Source organism: Nasonia vitripennis, chromosome 4 (assembly GCF_009193385.2).
Source record: "Nasonia vitripennis strain AsymCx chromosome 4, Nvit_psr_1.1, whole genome shotgun sequence".
Taxonomy (NCBI): Eukaryota; Metazoa; Arthropoda; class Insecta; order Hymenoptera; family Pteromalidae; genus Nasonia; species Nasonia vitripennis.
Window position 1 is genome coordinate 5,631,276 of NC_045760.1, and position 19,938 is coordinate 5,651,213.

At 38.0% G+C, this 19,938-nt stretch overlaps 7 protein-coding genes across 10 annotated transcripts; 5 read left to right on the plus strand and 2 right to left on the minus strand.

Moving 5' to 3' along the window:
* The first annotated feature begins 105 nt into the window (after positions 1-105).
* On the plus strand, positions 106-7,450 carry LOC100120677 (bromodomain adjacent to zinc finger domain protein 1A). 4 transcript variants are annotated; one of them, XM_032599721.1, is made up of 14 exons: positions 106-302; positions 417-555; positions 635-849; positions 918-1,128; positions 1,209-1,438; positions 1,532-2,205; positions 2,317-2,793; positions 2,876-3,339; positions 3,420-4,193; positions 4,275-4,495; positions 4,578-4,741; positions 4,967-5,074; positions 5,397-5,754; positions 6,279-7,450. In XM_032599721.1, exons 1-14 carry the CDS (start codon positions 190-192, stop codon positions 6,472-6,474), a joined length of 4,344 nt encoding a protein of 1,447 aa, XP_032455612.1. In that variant the 5' UTR covers positions 106-189; the 3' UTR covers positions 6,475-7,450. The 4 variants fall into 4 exon arrangements, with proteins under 4 accessions (XP_032455612.1, XP_016840706.1, XP_016840707.1 ...); XM_016985217.3 differs by having other exon boundaries at positions 6,291-7,450; XM_016985218.3 differs by lacking the exon at positions 4,967-5,074.
* Positions 7,451-7,597: 147 nt separating this feature from the next.
* LOC116417258 lies at positions 7,598-8,189 on the plus strand. The gene is made up of 2 exons (XM_031929576.1): positions 7,598-7,916; positions 7,989-8,189. The coding sequence occupies exons 1-2, from the start codon at positions 7,745-7,747 to the stop codon at positions 8,060-8,062; spliced, it is 246 nt and encodes an 81-aa protein (XP_031785436.1). The 5' UTR covers positions 7,598-7,744; the 3' UTR covers positions 8,063-8,189.
* A 269-nt stretch (positions 8,190-8,458) lies between these two features.
* LOC100120652 (AN1-type zinc finger protein 2A) lies at positions 8,459-11,168 on the plus strand. Its single transcript, XM_016985459.3, has 2 exons — positions 8,459-8,683; positions 8,768-11,168. The coding sequence occupies exon 2, from the start codon at positions 8,773-8,775 to the stop codon at positions 9,400-9,402; it is 630 nt and encodes a 209-aa protein (XP_016840948.1). The 5' UTR covers positions 8,459-8,683; positions 8,768-8,772; the 3' UTR covers positions 9,403-11,168.
* Positions 11,155-12,978, minus strand: LOC100120630 (RNA transcription, translation and transport factor protein). Its single transcript, XM_001604201.6, has 4 exons — positions 12,304-12,978; positions 11,963-12,184; positions 11,798-11,893; positions 11,155-11,703 (listed from the first exon to the last, which is right to left on the minus strand). The coding sequence occupies exons 1-4, from the start codon at positions 12,362-12,364 to the stop codon at positions 11,339-11,341; spliced, it is 744 nt and encodes a 247-aa protein (XP_001604251.1). The 5' UTR covers positions 12,365-12,978; the 3' UTR covers positions 11,155-11,338.
* LOC100120606 (39S ribosomal protein L40, mitochondrial) lies at positions 12,462-13,928 on the plus strand. The gene is made up of 5 exons (XM_001604494.6): positions 12,462-12,818; positions 12,886-12,969; positions 13,050-13,220; positions 13,302-13,500; positions 13,578-13,928. The coding sequence occupies exons 1-5, from the start codon at positions 12,784-12,786 to the stop codon at positions 13,698-13,700; spliced, it is 612 nt and encodes a 203-aa protein (XP_001604544.1). The 5' UTR covers positions 12,462-12,783; the 3' UTR covers positions 13,701-13,928.
* Positions 13,877-16,598, minus strand: LOC100680105 (ERAD-associated E3 ubiquitin-protein ligase HRD1B). The gene is made up of 3 exons (XM_003426082.5): positions 16,299-16,598; positions 15,065-15,464; positions 13,877-14,673 (listed from the first exon to the last, which is right to left on the minus strand). Exons 1-3 carry the CDS (start codon positions 16,333-16,335, stop codon positions 14,175-14,177), a joined length of 936 nt encoding a protein of 311 aa, XP_003426130.1. The 5' UTR covers positions 16,336-16,598; the 3' UTR covers positions 13,877-14,174.
* On the plus strand, positions 15,668-18,406 carry NV_30142 (neuroparsin-like peptide). The gene is made up of 3 exons (NM_001167724.1): positions 15,668-15,835; positions 17,595-17,750; positions 18,209-18,406. The coding sequence occupies exons 1-3, from the start codon at positions 15,668-15,670 to the stop codon at positions 18,404-18,406; spliced, it is 522 nt and encodes a 173-aa protein (NP_001161196.1).
* The last annotated feature ends 1,532 nt before the right edge of the window (positions 18,407-19,938 follow it).

Here is a 19,938-nt window from a genome sequence, read left to right on the forward strand (position 1 = left end):
GCGTAGAGCAGGCAGCAAGTAAGTAGTAGCACAGCAATTCGCCAGTGCCAATAGCTGTGCTGTGCGCGGAGAGGAAAGTACTCGGGCGCGCTGCGCGTCGAGGCCGATTGATTTCCGAAAGCGTGTGTGACGACGTCGTCATCGTCGTCGTCGTCGGGAGCGGGGCTCCCCGTTGAGTAAATCGAAAGCATGCCGCTGCTCAAGAAGAAGCCTTTTCAAAGGCTGCACGTCTCCTCGGACTTTCGAGAGGACGACGAGGTCTTTCACTGCGCGGTCACCAATGAAATCTTCAAGGACTACAAGTAAGCGCTATAACCGCGACGCACGCTACCGTGCGCGCTTCCAGTCCCCTCCGCGTTTTCGTCTGTCACTTGTTATTTTCTTTTCCTAAACTCAATTTTCCTCTCTGTTTGCAGTGAGTTTTGCGAGAGAATCATCTTGTGCAATTCGATGATATGGTCGTGCAGCATAACAGGCAAGTCTGGAATGACTTACGAGGAAGCCTTACAATGTGAAGAGCACGCAAAAGAAAGCCTTAAGGAGTTTCCAATGGAGGTAAACAATGTTTGGCTGGATGCAAATTGATCTTTTGATGATTGTTATTGATTTATTTACTTGCTTTATTAACTATTAGCTGCGGATTCCGATTCTTTACTTGGCCAGCAAGACATCCAGAACTTCGTTTGGAGAAATGATTGAGGACGTTTACCAGTATGCCAGAGAGCGATACTTCATTGGGGAAATGGTTGAAGCTAGCTTCACAGAGGATTCTTGGTGTGAATGCCATGTTTTGCAAGTAATCGAGCCTAATGAAGCTCAGGTCAATGCATACAATGCAGAAAATACCAAGTGAGTGCTTGTTTTTCAAGTTCATGAAATGCATTGAATGCAAGATTAATTTTTTTTTTGTCTCGTAGAAGTCCTCAAGATAGACAGTATCAACCTCCTGCCAAACTGTTTCGGTATGAAGTAGAGCAGCTTGACTGTGGTGACGCAGATGTTAGCCAACTCATGATAGTGGAGGCATCACAAGTTCGTAGGAGGAAACAGCAATACAGCAGAGAGCGCAATAAGATCTTCCTCAGAATGCTTTGTGAACAGAATAGTGCTGGAGTATGGGTTGTAAAGGTGAGTGTTTTTCGTTTTTCCATTTCTAGAACTTGGAAAAATTAAAATTTAAAATTAAAATTATCTATTTGATTTTTTAGGAAAGTGTACTACAAAAGTACGGAATCACCAAGACTCGTTTTGATTCTTTGTTTGCTGGACCTCTACCCGATTTCACCCCCAAACCAAGAAAAGTAGTCAAGCAGAAGCAAGAATCTTTGGACAAGTTTCTTATTTCTGATGTATCTAAGCACAGAGCCTTCAATAAACCAGATCCTCTAAAGAAAATCAATGATTCTGGTATGGTCATGAAAAAATATAAGAAACCCAGGTATGTATTTGAAATAAAGCAACACTATTTTTTTTTTTATAAATATATAAATATTAATTAACTGAATAATTTTGAAATTTCCTAATTTTCAAGGCTTAATGGTAAATTTAAAGAAGAATTGAAAGCAAAAGCTTTGGAAGAAAAAGCAAAACGACAAGAAGAGCGTCTAGAAAAGAAGGAACGCAAAAAGGAAGAAAAAACGAAGCAAGCTGCTTTAGCAGCTTATGTCAGAAAATGGAATAAACCCAGAGAAGATCTGGAGTGTGAAGATCTTAAACCTCTTCCTGAAGCAACTCCCCTAAAAAGTGACTTGCTTAACGAGAATTTTGGCGATTTTGCCATGATACTGGAGTTTTTGGAATTTTTCCATGATGAGCTTGAAGTCAAAACTTGGTTCTCAAGTGGCTGCACCCTTGAAATTTTGGAAAAGGCAATGGTTGAAAAAGAAACCACTGGTACATTTAATGATCTTGTACAGTTACTTCTCGCCAACATTTTTAAGCACCAAGCAGAAGAAGAAGATGAAATTCATGCAGAATCATCAGAAACAGTTACTGACAGTAATACTGATCAAAGGGTATCTTCTATGGCTGATGCTGTTAAGTTAGCTACAATGGCGTCGAGTTGGTGTCAAACTCACCAAGGATGTCAATTATCAGAACTTGCATTAGATTATTATTCAGTGAGTGAAATTTTGAGACAGCACCTTTTGAGTTCTGGTGGTCGTATAAGTGAAGCAGCCTCCAAGTGGAGATACTCTCAGAGAGGTAAATATCTTGAAAAATATTTTATTCATACTTGGACGTCTATTCAAGTATGAATTAAATATCGTTAAGTTCGTTGATATACCTATAAAAATAAAAAATAAATATTTTCAGGTGGCTATACAAATCAAGATGATCCTGCACTTTTGCTGAGAATTGAAAAACCACGAATTCTGCGGGCCCTTAGTCATCGTAATATGTGTGAATTTGATTTAAAAGATCGCTTAACTGTAGTGATTTGCTTAATGAATCAACTACTGACATTTGCCTCTATAAGAGATGTTATTGATGAAAGGTACGAAAAGTTATTCCAAGCAAAGAAAGAATTAAAATCTTTTATTATTGCTGAACAAAAGAAAGAAAAAGAAGAAAGAGAAAAACTAAAAGAAAAAGAAAAAGAAGGCAAAGTAGAGGAAGAAGATCCTGAGCCTAAGAAAATAACACGAAATAACTGCAAAGAAGAAAAAAAAAAGGAAGAGTATGAAGCAAAATTAAAAGAGTTGCAACTAGCATCAAGGGATGATCAAATGATGGTACTGTTAGGTACAGACAGAGCATTCAGAAAATATTGGCGTTTACTATCTATACCAGGTACGAAATTTTCATTATTTAACTTTTATTTTAATATTCTACTATTCATATTCCTCTTTGCTAACATTTTCGTTATGTACAGGTGTATTTGTGGAAAACGTTGATTTGTGGTCGGGCACATGTTTACCAGAGGGTACTCCGTATATGCCAGAACTTTCAGATACCAGTACACTATATTCCTACTTGAAAAATTTATTTGAAGACGAATGTAGCGATAAGGAGAACAGCTTTAAGAAAAATAAGTCCCCTAAAAAAGTTAGTTTTTCCGATAAAAATGGAGTTAAAACTCCTCGTAAAGATGTTAAGAAAGATGTTCGTAAAAGCTTGATGGCTTGTACTGGTAGCAAAGAGTGTCCAGTGCATGTAAATAGACCTGGTCCCAAGTGGAGTTTTTATGGCAACGAACAAGATATTGATACATTAATAAATGCACTCAGTGAGAGGGGAATTCGTGAATCAGAACTTAGAAATAATCTTATCCGCGAAAAAGATAGTTTGATATCAGTTATAAATAATTGTCCAAAACACAAATTGAATCCAGAAGTTGTAAGTATGCCACAAATAATTGTTGCTTATTTAGAAATAAAAAAGAATAAGTATTGAGTTCATTCTAATATTTCTTCCAGTTTACTGAAGCAGTAAAAGATACATCCAAAGGCACGAAAAAAAGTAAAGCTGACAATACTCACAGTAATTATCCTTCTGACATGGAAATAGATGATGTATTGGAACAAACATTACGCGATTATCTTTTGGACTTGGAGGAGAAGATTAAGTTGGGTTGTTTGGGCTCGTTAAAAGTCAATAGTCGTGAATCGTGGAGAAATGCTATTAACACTCGCAAGTACGATAAACAGTGCGACAAATTGGTGTACGGTTTAAATGAAACTCCAGTTGATTCCTCGGCCAACACTTCGGTGGATAAAATCAAAACAGAAACCAAGAGTAGTAGGTCTGGCACCCCTGATTCCGACGCAGGTAATTCTCATACAAAAGTTTACCGTGATCCAGGAATATATTTGGGTCCGCCAGAAAAAGGTGAATCTGTACCAGATTCTACGCAACAAACGGCAATCAAACAAATGGCGTGCGCTATACTACAAGTATATCATGCTGTTGAACACAAGTACCTGAAAAAGCCACTAGGCATCGATGATAAAGATAAAAAATGGTCTAGTGAAGAAGCCAGAGACAGATGGGAACATTCGCTTATGGCATCAACGAGTTGGTCTCAACTTTTTGTACATTTGAATACCTTGGACAATAGTATTGCTTGGAGTAGAAGTGCACTCAATGCACAATGTCGCATCTGTCGAAAACGACGAGATGCCGAAAATATGCTGCTTTGTGATGGATGTAATAAGGGCCATCATCTTTACTGCTTGAAACCCAAGTTGACCGTTAGTATACGCGACAAATTTAAATCTCATGCTGTTTTAAATATAAGATTTTTTCATTAAATTTCATTATTTATATTCTAGTCTGTACCAGCTGGTGATTGGTTCTGTCATCTCTGTAAACCCAGGGAAACCAAAGCAAAAGAAAAAGCGAAAAAGAGGAGAAAATTCGAAGACGAAATCGAAGAAGATACAACGCTTACAAAAGAAACTCGACATAACCGAGCAAAACGAGTTGTGGAGAGTGACGAGGATGCTGAAGCTGATAGTGATGAAAATCAAGATGAGGAAATGGAACATGAAACGTAAGATTTTTGATCTGGCATCAATTTTTACTTGATAATATGCGCATTATATGAACAATAATATCACTACTTTCGATTTTAGGACACAACTTTGTTCAGTTTGTGAGAGTGATGGAAAACTTATAGAATGCGATATGTGTTCTAAATTTTTCCACACTGATTGTCTAGAACCTCCATTGGCAAGGGCACCTCGAGGCCGATGGTCCTGTAATACTTGTAAATCTCGGAAAAGTAATCCCAGGCCAGGTAATATACATTCATCAACCTCAATACTAGAACGCGATAACTACTAAACTTGAATCCATATGAGAGTAAAATATTGTACAAATGTATAAGCGTAACATTTTCCGTTTTATCAAATTCAAGTTTAGTTCTTAAATTGCAAAAATACCTGACAATAGTTGTAAACAAATTTAGAAGAAAAAAAAGAATAGAATAAGGTCTAGCTTTTGGGTATGTTGTTATTAAAAGGTCGTGAAAAGGATAAAGAGACAGAAAGATCATCCGCAGCAATGGCACGTTCTCGCATCCACGGCTTCGCCAAGAGCCTTCTTAGTAAAGAATCTAAAGACTGGGATGGTCTGTATTAAGATATTCGTGTTACACTCATGATTTTCTGCTATTACATCGAAAGACTGTTAGCCTTTTATTCGCGAATCACTCTGATAACTAATTTTTTAAATATTTATAATAGCTTAGAAAATACTGACCCTAGAATTTTTTATTTTTTGAATTACTCTAACTATTTGTCTTAACAAAAATGTTGAGTTTTTTAAATTCAATTATCTAACCATCTACACGTTTTTCATAATGCATTTTCCACACTATACATACATAAAATCAATGTACTTCCTGCAAAATATTTATATTTTTAATTTTTTTTTTTCTTTCAATCTTACAGACAGTAGTGCTTCAGAAGAAACTGAACAACCAAGGCAAACAAGGAGGGCGGCCAAGAGAGCAGCTGAAATCGAGCACGAAGAAGAAATAAAGCATACTGTCAAAGGATGTAAACATTTGCTAACACAACTTCTAGCTGAAATCAAGAAAAATAAGGATTCTTGGCCTTTCATGGCACCTGTAACAAAAGACGAGGTTCCCGACTACCATGACTATATATCTCATCCAATGGATTTTGGCACTATCAAGACCAAGTTCGAAAATGATGAATATCGCACTCTCCAAGAATTCTACAGCGATTGCTTATTGGTCTTTGATAATTGCCAAACGTATAACACAGAACACAGCGAGGTGTATAAGTAAGTAAATTTTTTGTTTTATGCTTGGGTTCGGACGCCAGAGACCATTCATAGGTGTCTGTAATAAATATCTTCAGTGTTCAATTAACATAATTTTTCATATGAATTCACGTTGAATGCTTTGCATTAAACTCCACGGTGCCTTTGATTATTTTGGCTTTAGAATATAATATGTTCATATAATACATTGTTCGCCAATTCTTGCATGACATTAATTCAAATATTGTGTGCTTATAAATCACCATTGGCATCGAATTATAACAATCATATTGATCATCATTACGATTAAGTTACATCAATATCATTTAATTTATTATTATTTGCGCATGCTTCTAAATTAAAAATGGGGTTGTTAAAATTTCATATTATAATAAAGCGGGTGACGCATGATTGCACTAACGGAAGTCGGTATAATAAGTTAAGTCATTTGTCCATAAGCATCTTTCATGGTGAAATGCATAATCTTTGGCTTCCGAACACTGGAGTCATTGGATAAAAGAATGTTTTTACCTTCACCTAATTAGTTACGTTTTCAGGGCTGGCATGAGGCTAATGAAATTTTTCGAGAAGAAGTGTAAAGATCTTAATCTCAATTACAATGAAGATGCCGTTCGACAACCACAGGTCAAAATACAAAAAGTTCAAAGAAATGGTGATCAAAATGGATTGGAGCACAGTGATGAAGATGATGATGATGATAATGATTCGAACGATAGTTAGAATAAGATTTATATCTGATCGTGTAATATTTATACAGCGACTTGCCTTCCTTGAAATCTTGAATTAAAATAAGTTTCTGTTGCAAATCGTGTGAATTATAACGCAGCAAATCATCGGCATAGTCGATTGTTTATTGACAAGACAAACTCTTGGAGTTAATCTTGCAGCAAAAATTATTTTAGTTTGAACAAATTATAAAAGTTCATAAATCGTTAAAAGTACAAGGGCTTGACTGATCGGTAGAGATTATTATTATTGAAAACTGATTAAGTCTGTATCAAAACGCTATTTTTAATGTTTAGATAGTTTTGCACAAGTTTGATTCGTAAAATTTCTCATTGGGCCTAGCTGAGATAAGTATTATTCAATGAAACTCAGATTTCTCAGCAAATAGCTTTGCTATTAAATGAACCAGTGTGGGAGACTTAATTTATGACATCCCACTTTAAGTAACCAATTTAGCACTTCTACACTTATTGGTCCATAATATTGTTATATGATCCACTTGATTCATAAATTATTATTTATTCAATTAACTATAGATTTACACCTTAGAGTAGATCAGAGAAAATATTTCATATACCAATTGTCGTCTTAATAACAAATTTTTAAATCTCTTCACGAGTTGGGTACGTGAGCTCGTGTAGGCTAAGATTTTAGATTATATTTTATTTAAAAAACTTTAAATTTTTTAAAACTAAATCCAGAACTATTCGTACAGAATCTTATTAACTGGATGTTTTTAGATTTTTGATTCTTTTTCAAATTGTTATTATAGTAGCAGTACTTAGTTTGCCATAATGCAAGATCTACTTGATCATTTCCAAGTTTGTTGAGATAAACCTTGGGCTGGACCTACCCAAATTTTAAGAAAAATTTGGACATTGAGCATTATCTTGTACAGCACAATTAAGATCATTTGTAATGGATGTACGTTTTATACAATTAATTTGGTAATAAACACCTTCAAAATCAATTGATCTTCATCCTTTATTATCACTACTCTTGAGATATTAGCATTTTTATTTTAATTTAAATATTATTGGTTTTTATTTGGTGAATTTCATTTTAGACGAGCCTTGAGTAAGATTTTTCACTAGTTGCACTGTTTTACCAACAAATCTTTTAGCTGCGAAAATATAGTTACAACAGGCGCTTCTACATCAGAATACTCTACAAATAAATACCTGCTATTATCTACATAACCTGTGCGGTATTGTTTATCAGGCTTTTGCATCGGATTTGGCAATAATTTCTATATAATTCCATCATGGACAAGTTGTCAGAGGCAACCAGTATTGTGTCTAATAGAGATCGAGAATGCTTTAGCTGCAGACTTGTAAGCGGCACTGGGTTAGTCGGTGCGGGACTTTACATCGGATATCATTCCAAAAATCTTCAAAAAACCGTTGGAAAAACAATTATGCTGTGTATAGCAGGAAGTAAGAAACGCGCTTAATTGTTTATCCTATTTTAACGGTTCATTTTCATCATGCTTGTATGTTTTTGCTTAGCTACTTTCGGACTTGGAGTTGCAAGGATTTTAGACCTACCACCTTTTCGGCATCAGTTCGAGCATAAGAATTGAAAATTTTCTTGAATATGAGTGGTACCTACATTATTTTTGTCTTATTTGTTGTATAAAAAGTATGTATATAAAAAATTGTAACATAAATTAATATTAAAAATATCGTAAGAAACCAATTGAAAATGCATTTTGTGTATGATGCTTTCAATCCCGTTTTTACCGATATAGCAGAGATCCAAGGCCTGTTCTAAAATAAAAACCTAAAAATTCTACACAGTGAAATAAAAAATTAAGTTGGTTTCATGTAAATTTAAACAAAGTTGGCAAACAAAAACAAAAAACATGCAAAATAGTAAAAAATATTTCTTTTTTGATGATTTAGTAAGTTTGCGTTTTGTAGTGATTTCATTATTCTACTATTGCGCATTTACTCTCATATAGTGTTCTATAGTTTGTGTTCCTGTAGGTTGCTGATCTCATGGTCGTTTCACTATGTGTGAATTGTGATGTTCATATTTTGATCAGTCATGACATGACGCAAGGAGTGGAAGGCTGTGCGTATTCCTTCCCTATATAAAGTTTTTCGTAATACTAACGTGGCATTCAGTCTGTTGAAGTCTTCCTTGCTGCATCATTAACATATAGCGAAACCTAGTTACCTCTTAGAAAATTATAAATAAGGTAAACCTTTCATTTTTTGCTTCATAACAAATCAATGATTGCACCAAGATATTAAGTGTTTTTTGTATTCTCACGAATCTTTAGGCACAATGGAATTTCCAAATCTTGGAGAACACTGCTCTGAGAACACCTGCAACAGATTAGATATTCTACCTCTCAAGTGTGATGCTTGTGCATCGATTTTCTGTACCGACCACATATCCTACGTGGGTCACACTTGTCCTAGTGCATACAAAAAGGATGTGCAAGTACCGACATGTCCATTGTGCAATGCTCCAGTCCCATCGAAGCGAGGTGATCCTCCAGATTTAGCAGTGAGTTTGCATATTGACAACGACTGCAAGTCCGATTTTGGAAAAGGCCGCAGAAAAATTTTCACCAATAAATGTTCGTCCAAAGGCTGCAAGATTAAAGAGATAGTTCAGGTGAACTGTACAGACTGTGGTAAAAATTATTGTTTAAAGCATAGACATCCAACTGACCATTCTTGTGCGGGAAAAGAAGAATCTATTAGACAAAAAAGGTTGAATGCCTTGAGCAGGCCAGCGCAAAACAGTAGTGGGAACAATTCCAATTCTTTTCAAAGTCTTCAAGGTACAATGAGCGAGGATGAAGCTTTTGCTAGAGCATTACAAGCTTCTCTTCAAGACGAACATCAGAGACCTGCTGTGCAGGAGCCAGTGCCTTGGGCCACTCGAGACAGGTGTAGATTATCTTAGATTGGAAATTTCATAATCCAAAAAATTTGACTAGGCAAAGATTTCTGCTTATATTTATAAAGACAAAAAAAGACTTGATACATAAATATATAAAAAAATAGTACATTACGATAGGTGTGACTTAAATGGTTCTTTTTTACACGGCGCAGTTAGCACCCGAGCGTAGCGAGGGCGCTAAGCGCCGTGTAAAACTGAACCATTTAAGTCAAGAGTATCGTATAAAATTTTAGAGTGTCTCTCCGCGGCCGATATCGCGTACGCGAAAACTTTGTAGCGTGTGCGAAATCAACTAACAAATTTTCCGGGAAAATTTCGCGTGCGCTAAATCTGTCGCGCACGCTAGAAAAATCAACCTTTCGCGTACGCTAGATCTTTCGCGCACGCTAGATATAAACTTTTCAGGAACGTTAGTATTTTTAAGAGCAATTCTTTCGCGTACGCTAAAGTGCTCCAAATTTTCTTATAAGAAGCAAACGGAGTACTTATACATAGAGATGTTTCATTCATCCTTCATAAGTCACTCTTGTTGCTTCTTTTATATATAGGAAATGTAGAGCACTTTAGCGTACGCGAAAGAATTGCCTAAACAAGAAAATCTCTCGCTCCATCTCTCATACAAGTACTCCGTTCGCTTCATACAAGAAAATTTGGAGCACTTTAGCGCACGCGAAAGAATTGCTAAAAAAAAAAAGAAAAGTTCATTTATACCACTCTAACCTCAAAATGCAAACTTTAATTGCAATTTTCGGCTCCCGTGGTATAGTATACTATTGTAGCGTACGCGAAAAGTTGATTTTCTAGCGTACGCGACAGATTTAGCGCACGCGAAAGGTTGATTAGTAGCGTACGCGAAAATTTTTCCGGGAAATTGTCTGTGGTTTTCGCGTACGCTAAAATTTTCGCGCGTACGCTACATTTTTTTTCGCGTACGCGATATCGGCCGCGGAGACACACTCAAAATTTTATAGCACAGACTGCTAAAGTAGTCCTTATTTGCACCGTGAGGTTAGCGCACGTGCGTAGCGAGTGTGATAAACACGGTGCAAAAAAGGACTACTTTAGTCACAGATAGGCGTGACTTAACAGCGTATTTTAGCCACACTGTGCTATAAAATCTATTATTCTCACAGTTTTATTTTTGTATTTGTGAGATCAACAGATCTTAGAATATCAATGATCATTATCCAATTTTACGATACTTGTATAATTCAAAAACATTGCCAATCAAGCGATAATAGAAGAAAGTTAGTAAGTTGTATAATTCAAAAACTTTACCAATCAAGCGGTAATAGAAGAAAGCAATTTAATCTCTCATTAAAATAATAATTTTACTCACTGTATGCACAAGCTAAACAAATCAAGAATGATGATACAAACATGACAAAGGCATACATATATTAATTTACACACACAAATAATTTATAATTCATTTATATTTGTATACTTATGAAAAAAATAAAATAATTCACGAATATTGTAAAATAAGTATCTTATGTTTAATTTATGAAACTAAGAACTTACAATGTCATTTTGATCTGCTTTGTAATATAACTTATAAATACTGTAAAAAAACTACTCTAAGATAAATGCTGAGACAAATCTTTTTATTATTACTGAGATTAAAAACTTGGATATCTGCTAGGTAGAAGGTTGTGACATGATTGAGCATTACTTATTGTACATTCCAAACATTTTTTTTAAATTTGGAGAAATGTAATTGTGGTTATAAATAAAAATAAATAAAGTTCAACATTATTTATAAATTATCAATGGTTTTTTATTGCCATCACAATTTATACAATATTTGTGAAATAACTTAAGTGGTAATATTGGAAGTGTCTATTCGGACTCCTGCCATGTAAAAAACTCTATTTTCCGTGAGAGTTTCCGGTAATATTACAAAAACCTAATTTAAGTGTAATTAAATACGATAAATTTATCTTCCTACTCTGCCTAATTTTGTGTCTGTTTTTGGATTAGCTGTGATGCTTTGTACACTAACAATGGCTTCATTAATTTTAGTTTGAAGATCTCTTAGATCTTGAATATACAACAAACTTAAGACTTTAGCAGCTTTGTTTAATGCTGCATCACCCATGTTATATCCAACCTCAGTTTCCATAATAGGAAATGGTTTTCCTCGTACTATTACAGAATTTGGATTCTGTACTGCATTAGGATTCAGTCTTTTACAAATAAGTTTACTGCATGCTTCCAGCGTTATCAGATGATTTGGATGTTGAGGTATATTTAATAGTTTTGCCAATGCATTCACTCCATCTTTGAAATCATTACTTTGAACTGTAAAATGAGAAATAAAATGTAAACAAGTTTCATGCACAAAATCCAAATAGGCATTTTTTTTACTTTTTTGTTAAATAATAATAATACTTACAATCTAAATTGTCTAGCGGATTTGAAGATTTAATACTGGGAGCAGATTCGTGTTTACTTTTTGCATTACTGCTTGTGATTGCCCTGTATTTTTCACCTTAGAAATAGAAAAGATGTTAATATTGTACCATTTGCATTTGCATACCAAAATTAAATATTTACTCACAATTATCTTCAAACTCCAATCTTATTGCTAAACCTATAAGCCATTCCACTTTATCCAAAAGAGCTTGAAAAGGTAGACATCCAACATCTTCTAAATATTTTTCAAAAGTTGCTGGCCATTGATCAGAATTGATATTTTGTAAGTCTTTGCGATCTTCAATTTTATATTGCCGAATTTTTTGATCCTCCAGCCATGGCACTAACTTTTTAACGTGTTGTAGATCTACATAATGAAAAAAATAAATCAAAATCAGAGAGATGTATGCAAGCATTTAAAGTATTACAAATATATTGAAAAATATACAGGTTAAGATCCATTAGGGAGTTGGATGTATACGTTACCATTTCCATTAAACTTGTCACAATCGAAGTAGTCAAGAGCCTTTAACTTTCGCTTAAACATTTTCAGTGCTTTTAATCTAAATAGCTTGATATTTGTATGTAATTTAGCTAAAATAGTATTCGTTGATAGTATGCAAGCCGAATCCGGCAATTGCACTGAATTGACTGAAATGTTGTAGGCTGCTCGTTATCTTGCGTAGATGACATAAGTACAGATGATCCGAGATATCTTGGGGGTTAGATAAGTGCAACCGTCGTCAGTTAGAGTAAAGCATCTTATCTTATATAATACTTATCATCTATTCGGACAAATGTCTTATAGTTGACAAATTTTATCCCTCGTGAGCAAAACACACAGATTTTAGAGGTTACGTTATTCTGAAAATCTTTTTGATATTCGTTTTGTTATAATGGTTATTATTGATGTCATAAGTTAAAAACTATATGTTAATTCTAGTTGAATATTAGCTTTAAGAAAACATGTACAGTACTGGGATTATAAATGCTTTTTCCAGGTATTTTTTATTTATTATTTGAATCGATTTTAATTTTGCAACTATTTATGAGAGGACGTTCATTCAGGTTGGCGGTGAACAATGTTTTTGTTCCAACTCGAAATATTTCTTCAAGTGCACCTCTAGGTTTAAACGTCACGAACGTTCTATTGTAAGTTGAATAATTGTAATTTTTCAAAATTTTTTCATATTCAGCGATATGCATTAGATAACTGTCACTTATTTCAACAGTGCAGAACCATTGAAGAAGAAGAAAAAAATGGATCCAGCAATCATCAGGGCAAAAGAAGAGCGTAGGAAAAGAAAATTGGAAAAATTCATTAGAAAGTTGCAAAAACACGCTCAACAACTAAAGCCCATCTTTGAAATGGAGGTTCCTATGTCACTGAAACAGGAATTGGGGTAAATATTTTTTTTTCATACATTTGCTGTTAGGTACTGTAAATAAAATTACAAGAAACCAATATTTCCCCAATTCTCCAGAATAAGAAAAAGAGATTTACCAGCTTTGACAACAGAAACATTAGAGGAAAGGGCAGCATTATTCAAAGAATGGAATAAGTACAAAACAAAGCAACATTACCAAACTCTGCGACTCATAGATAGGTACATGTTTGCTCAGGACAAGGCAATTTCAGAACTGAAGGAAGTGTCGGAAGAACTCTACGAAGCAGCGATTCAGGTATATTAAACAACAAAATCTTTTTCAGAATGAGAAAAAAATGAAAATGAATGTTTGATGACGAATTTCAATTGCAGATTGATCCTGATCTGCTGCCATATTCTAGAAAAGGCCCTCTTAACACAGCACCCATAGAAGACTTTGAAGCTCCAGATGGCGATTACCAAGATGTAACCAAAAAGTACGAGGGAGAAACATGATAGAAAAATTTGAATAATGAAAATAGAAACAATTTGCATACAAATAGAGGGTTCATGAATTATTGAGTTTTGCTATAAAAAAAATGTTCAAGTTTGCATAAATTTCCAGAAAAGCAACTCACCCTTTTCTAGCGACGTTTTATTTTTTATGGGTAAAAAGAAAACTATTATCCTTGTATATACAAACATTTCGTTATAATACATATATTAAATATTATTATAAAGAAATTGTACACGTTTGATTATTGATTCGCCAAGCGTATAATTAACCTAGCCTAAATTCAAAATAAAAACTACATCATCTCATCGTAGCTTTAATCATAAAAACGATCCGACAATCGAGTACGAGAATGGATATAAATCTGCTTTTCGTATAACAATATCACAGAGCGACACGCAGTACGTATAAGAGATATACCGCGTGTCCAGAAGCGCCGAAAATTGAAAAAAATCGCCGACCACTCGACGCGTCTCTCAATCGAAGGCGAGCAATCGTTTGCACATCGGACAGCAGTCGCTAGTCTTGAGACACTCTCGAAGGCAGCTGGCGTGGAACAGATGCTGACAGGGCGTGACCCGAGCCCTTTTCATCGGGGATATGCAAACCGCGCAGACGTCGTCGAAATTTTGAATGTCCTCGGGAGTCGCGTGTCTGTACCTCGCCAGGATCTCCGACTCCTTTTTCAGGGCAGTCGAGTGAGTCTGTACCAGTTCCTTGGATCTCAGGTAAACGTTCAAGTAGATCGCGACGAAGAGCAGACGCCAGGGTACGACGACAGGGACTATCAGGAGAATAAATAACGTTGACAGAGTTATCGTAAAGACTCGGAGGATCAGTGGGCCGTAGAGATTTTCGAGGCTCTCCAGGGCTTCGATTTCGAAGAATCGCAGCACGCTGGCAAACATGTCGATGAAGACCTTCTCGGTTGCCATGTAGTAGGCCGAGGTGACGACTGTGTAGATTATCGATGGTCTGCGTTAACACGTAAAAAGGCTGATTAGTTCAACGAAAACTGCTAATTTATATTTATAAAAAATTATCGAATGTTCTCAAATAGAGGAAAAAATTAAGCGCGTCTCGCCGAAATCTGACCGCTACTACTTGGCAGCGCAAGAACTAGATAAAGCAATAATTCCAATTTTTCACAAAAACTCTCATTATAACTCCGGCACGTTAGCGTGTCGCAGCCTGACAAGAGTATCTTCTGGGTTAATAAAAATGCCTAATCTATTCAAAGCCCCGTCATGCTCGAATCAGGCCATTAAAGTCAATCGTCGACAGCTGCTCATCCGTCGGCAAAGCCGATCCAGCCCTATTGCTATATATTGTATAATCGTATAACAGCGCCCGATAAGAATCTCACTTGTAATTCTGTAGGCCCTGCTCGAGTCCGAATAGCAGGAGGGCGAAGGCGAGCGTGACGACGAAGGTGACGGCCTTGGTCCACTCGAGGACGATCTTCGTGGCGGACATGGCGAGATGCTTGATCTGCGAGGTCTCGGTGAGGGTGACGTAGGGCGACCAGTCCTCCTTGCTCACCAGCTCCTTCGCGTAGCTTACGCAGTAGGCCATGACGTTGTAGAACATCAGACTGTACAAGCCGGTCATCCTCTGTCTCGGCTGCAGCAGCACCTTGTCCGCCAGGACGAAGAAGAGCAGCTGCTCGGCCATAGCCGAGAAATTTCTCATCTTCAGCAAGCCGTTCTCCGCCCGGTCGAGCGGGCCGAACATCCTCGCCAACACGCGCCTCGCCACCCTCGATCCTGCGCGGAGAAAAACGCAATTTTCTTACAGGGGGCTGCTTCATACTGGTCAAGCTGAGGCTAGCGAGCGACGCGAGGGCAGCTGTCATATTATTAATCGAGAGAGAGAGGGGGAGAGAGAAAGCTGAGAATTTGCATACTAATAAACGGCCTGTCAGTCAAGGAGCTGACTGGCTAACCGGAGGAGACGCGCTATAGGGGAAATGGCTTCTGACACCCTGTACATCTTTTGCATGGCAACGCTTATACTCCTTCGGCAAGTTTTGAACGAGCTCGCGGGAGGTATAAAACCGGCCGGCGGAACAGCGACTCCTCCACAACGTCCGCAGCACCGCAGGACAGCACCAGGCCTAGACAGCTCTGACCAGAAGGTGAGCTTACTTCAACTCTCTTCGCTCTATATACATATATACAGCCCTATATCTTACTGTATTTTGGCTTTCTTATCGGTTACTCTCACACGACCCTTCGCCGCGCGCACGTTTCTGATGGAGATAAAGTTCGGGTCTATTTTTATACACGGCTGCGTGTTTATGTAAACTATGCGCGAGAGATAAGTTATAAAGTTCGAGAGAGAGGAAAAAAAAAACAACAAAAGTTAAATACGCGTTAAATTATTGAATAACGATTTCGAGCTCAAAAATCGCGGGGATAAACAAACTTTGGACTTGTACGTTGTTCGGACTATATGAAGAACCGATTTTTTTTCCCACAGTATAGTATACACAGTTCACCGAGTGTGTTTGCGTGTCAAGCTAACGCAATACCGCTGCGAGATCGAGAGCCAGAGTCAATTATAAAATCGACTCAATATCGTTATACGACTCGCTCTACCTTGAACCTCGGCGTCTCGACTGCGCGTAGGCTCCATCGCAGATAAACTTGGCGAATTTCCGACTCCTCTCGACTACTTGTATATATATTCTCGGTGTTTCTAGAAAACTCGATCTAGCTCTGCTCGTTCCTCTCCTCTCTACGAGCGTCTATCGCCTCAAGCCGACACGATTTTATCGCGATACAATCGGTATATATACATAAAACACAGGCGCGATCGGTAAGAACCGAAATATCGACGTGCGGATAGCCCGGATTTCGCGCTGACACTAGCCGCGAAAAACGAAAAGCTCTCTCTGGCGCATGAACTTCGTCGCGCGGCGTTCTATTAATAAGCGCAAGCTCGCGATATAACGCCGCACTACACAGCGCGCGTAACTTGACGCAAGCTCTGGCTATCCGATGCGCTCTCGGAAGGAAGGAAGGAAGCTTCGTAGACGTATGGAAGTCGTCCTTTGTGGAAGGTCCGGAATAGGCTGCTGCTATTTCGGAGGAGGAAAAGTTTCGAGCGTAATACGGCTCGTCACTCGTCGCGGAGACCCGCGATATTCTCTCGTCATTAGCCCAGATGCGTAATCGGGCAGAAAGGAGCTATTTTCGCCAGGAGAGGGACCGCGAGCGAGCTTGCGCATAGTCTAGGCTCATTAACTCTCTCTCTCTCTCTCTCTCTCTCTCTCTCTCTCTCTCTCGCGCGCGCGCGCGCTTTGGCTTTTCCTCATCGCCGCCGCCGCGCGTTCAGCTCTTCCCTCAAGGGCCCCCGTGGAAAAATTTTAGTCTCATCGTTTATAAATACAAAATTATCTCTTTCTGCCGCCTAAAAATCCTCTTTCACTCGGTAACGCACTTGAGGTAAAAAAGGTCCGATAAGCCGCTCGATAAGGCCCCGGCGGATAGCAGGTCAGTGTTTCGTTATCTTTCGCTCTCTCTCTCTCTCTCTCTCTCTCTCTCTCTCTCTCTCTCTCTCTCCTATATGTGCATAGTCGACGAGAGTGTAGATTATTGCGTAAGCGTGTGAGAGAGAAAGGGAGCTAGAGAGACCGGCTGAGCTTTTCGGAGCTGCAGTTCGACTCGGAAGACGGAGGAGCGCGCGCGAGATGGATAAGCTGGCGCAAGGAAGGACTCGCCGCATTTGAATATATACTCACGCACGTGTACATTCTTCCATAGATCCAGACAACACGATGCGAGCCACACAGACTGTCCAAGTCCTCGTGCTGCTGCTGCTGCTAAACACGCTGCCGATGTGAGTAGACTATTTTTTATTTTTTAAAAAAAAAGCTTTATATCATCGCTTAGAACGACGTGCTTTCGGCTGACAGGTTCCTCGGGCATCCGACGATCATCGAGCGCGCCGTGCAGAGATCCGAGTGCGAGGGTTGCGGAGCCAACTGCAAACAGTGCAAGTACGGCTCGGCCTATTCGCTCTGGTGCGGACTGGACGAGTGTCTCAAGGTAAGCTCTTTCTTTTTTTTTTTTTGTTTTTAATTTTAGGCTCTTCCCTCAAATTTTTTTTCGGGTGATTGTTTGTTATAGCCGGCCTTTCGGCCGCGAGTTATGTTGCGAAACGGCAATTTGCGCTATCGCTAATTTTCGCGTCTACCAAGAAGCCTCTCTCGCAGATTGGGATTAAGGTCACCAGCCGTCGGGGAGTTTTAAAGTAAATAGTTTTCCGATAATAAAGCCGTCTATTGGAATAGTGCGAATTAGAATCGTCAATTTTTGTCCGCCGCATAAGAAACGTCGAAAGTTTCCTCGACCTAATCGCCCCATCGGTGCTATACGAGTATAATGCCTACAAACGAAATTTTACGTTATATATAAACCGGTTAGCCTCGGTTTTGCAAACCAGTAGAAATCGCTCGATCGAGTCAGACACACGTGCGTAACAAAAAATTCGCATGGTTTTTCAGGGACCGGGCGAGATGTGCGGCGGTGTGCGCAACAAGTACGGCGAATGCGGTGACGGCATGTACTGCCGATGCAACAAGTGCACCGGCTGCAGCATCGACACCCTCGAGTGCTTCTCCGGCTTCTGTCCGATACTCGAACAGCAGATGCAGCTGCGCCACCAGGACCACAGCATGCACGGACTTCAGCTCGACAAGTAAACTGCACGGCCGATTGCGCTGGAATCGCTTATTTTTCGATCATGATTATCATTTTGATCGTTATTTTTATTTATTGCTCCATTCCATTCGTGAGATCTCAGTAATAGGTAAAGGATGAAAAATCATTGCGTTGCGTCGATATATATATATATATATATATATATATATATACATATATAGCGATTTTGTGATAAAAAGAAAAGCGAAGCTATGATTTTTGCGTGCGACGCGCCGTCTGCTCGCATATATAAGTTTTGTGTTATAATATTTATGTTATACTTATATGTAAATGTATAATTCTCCGAGGCTGACATACACACACCCACACACACACATCCATATATACATATAGATGAATATTATTATTGTATGTACGCGCGCATTTTACTGGCTGTGAGTGAGATTTGCAACGGAGAACCAGAGAAAGAGAGAAAGAGACGAGCCTAATGCTTGTGTCGATTTCATTTGATAGAGCGATAAACAAGCCGTGAAAACAAATGTGTTTGCCATGATGCTTGTCCAAGTGTAGAGTGAGAGTGAAAGAGACGGAGAGAAGAAAGAAAGAGTCATATCGGCGTTGCACAGTTGAATTCAGGGGATATCAGTATTGCAGTCGATCGCTGTCGCCGTGCAAGCCACGTGCGCGCAATTCAACGCTTTTCTCAATTGACTAGTCAACCAGTGTGCATTTATAATCAATGAATAAAGGAAAAAATAAACAAAAAACAACTATATAAAAACAGCTATTACTACTCTGTACATGTGTACCGGTTTACGATCGACCGACGTATCCTTTTTGTCATCATTTATATAATATAAACTATTATAAGTTCAGTTATAATAATTTCACGCTGGCGAAAATATTGTACCTTTTTTTTTTCGACTGTATAATTATTTGAAAGGCGCTTCTTTGTTCGAGCTTGATACTTCAAATAAACGATTACAAATATCGAATTCATGTTTGTTATTAATTGGCCCGCAGAAATCTGTGAGTCGTATATATATTATCGTCGATGTTGTCGTGCGAGAGTCCGGCTATTAGTGTTTTATTTGAACTTGTTTACCGCGCGCTGCTCTTACTTTTCCATAGAGATTCATTCATAATTATTATAGTGAAGTAAGAGTCATAAACTCGCAATAGATAAGACTCGACGGGGAATTTGACGACAAACAATAATACTCGATCGTGGTATAGTCCAGTCACGAAACAATTTCGCTCGCTTGAAAAACAAAGATTTTTTTCAGTGCGATGTAAGTTGCCGCATGATTTAAGAATTTTTATTTTCCTCTTACAATATGTAGTAAATTATTCGATTGGGGCTTTCATTGCCATATTTCGAATCTCGAAATGATAAAATTAAGATGTATTGCAGAAATGAATTTATTTTTACAGCGTTTCATGCACAAACAACCAGCTCTATATATGTTTCACACTACAGAGTAGCGCTTAAAATTTTTACGACGTTTCATGGTTTAGAAACAAGTGCTGCCATCGAACACTTGGAAGAGAAGGCTAAGCTGTGTGTTTACAC

Bases quoted from the DNA above. Each gene is read 5' to 3' on its own strand.
- LOC100120677 (XM_032599721.1), top strand. From the start codon at position 190: ATGCCGCTGCTCAAGAAGAAGCCTTTTCAAAGGCTGCACGTCTCCTCG. The intron at 556-634 runs GTAAACAATGTT...ATTAACTATTAG, and splicing joins TTAAGGAGTTTCCAATGGAG to CTGCGGATTCCGATTCTTTA. The intron at 1,439-1,531 runs GTATGTATTTGA...CTAATTTTCAAG, and splicing joins AAAAAATATAAGAAACCCAG to GCTTAATGGTAAATTTAAAG.
- LOC116417258 (XM_031929576.1), top strand. From the start codon at position 7,745: ATGGACAAGTTGTCAGAGGCAACCAGTATTGTGTCTAATAGAGATCGA. The intron at 7,917-7,988 runs GTAAGAAACGCG...GTTTTTGCTTAG, and splicing joins TATGCTGTGTATAGCAGGAA to CTACTTTCGGACTTGGAGTT.
- LOC100120652 (XM_016985459.3), top strand. From the start codon at position 8,773: ATGGAATTTCCAAATCTTGGAGAACACTGCTCTGAGAACACCTGCAAC.
- LOC100120630 (XM_001604201.6), bottom strand. From the start codon at position 12,364: ATGTTTAAGCGAAAGTTAAAGGCTCTTGACTACTTCGATTGTGACAAG. The intron at 11,894-11,962 runs GTGAGTAAATAT...TCTATTTCTAAG, and splicing joins ATTGGAGTTTGAAGATAATT to GTGAAAAATACAGGGCAATC. The intron at 11,704-11,797 runs GTAAGTATTATT...CTCATTTTACAG, and splicing joins TCCGCTAGACAATTTAGATT to TTCAAAGTAATGATTTCAAA.
- LOC100120606 (XM_001604494.6), top strand. From the start codon at position 12,784: ATGTACAGTACTGGGATTATAAATGCTTTTTCCAG. The intron at 12,819-12,885 runs GTATTTTTTATT...ACGTTCATTCAG, and splicing joins ATTATAAATGCTTTTTCCAG to GTTGGCGGTGAACAATGTTT. The intron at 12,970-13,049 runs GTAAGTTGAATA...TTATTTCAACAG, and splicing joins AACGTCACGAACGTTCTATT to TGCAGAACCATTGAAGAAGA.
- NV_30142 (NM_001167724.1), top strand. From the start codon at position 15,668: ATGGCTTCTGACACCCTGTACATCTTTTGCATGGCAACGCTTATACTC. The intron at 15,836-17,594 runs GTGAGCTTACTT...ATCATCGCTTAG, and splicing joins TAGACAGCTCTGACCAGAAG to AACGACGTGCTTTCGGCTGA. The intron at 17,751-18,208 runs GTAAGCTCTTTC...ATGGTTTTTCAG, and splicing joins GACTGGACGAGTGTCTCAAG to GGACCGGGCGAGATGTGCGG.
- LOC100680105 (XM_003426082.5), bottom strand. From the start codon at position 16,335: ATGGAGCCTACGCGCAGTCGAGACGCCGAGGTTCAAG. The intron at 15,465-16,298 runs GTAGAGCGAGTC...TTCTCCGCGCAG, and splicing joins TCGAGACGCCGAGGTTCAAG to GATCGAGGGTGGCGAGGCGC. The intron at 14,674-15,064 runs GTGAGATTCTTA...GTGTTAACGCAG, and splicing joins CAGGGCCTACAGAATTACAA to ACCATCGATAATCTACACAG.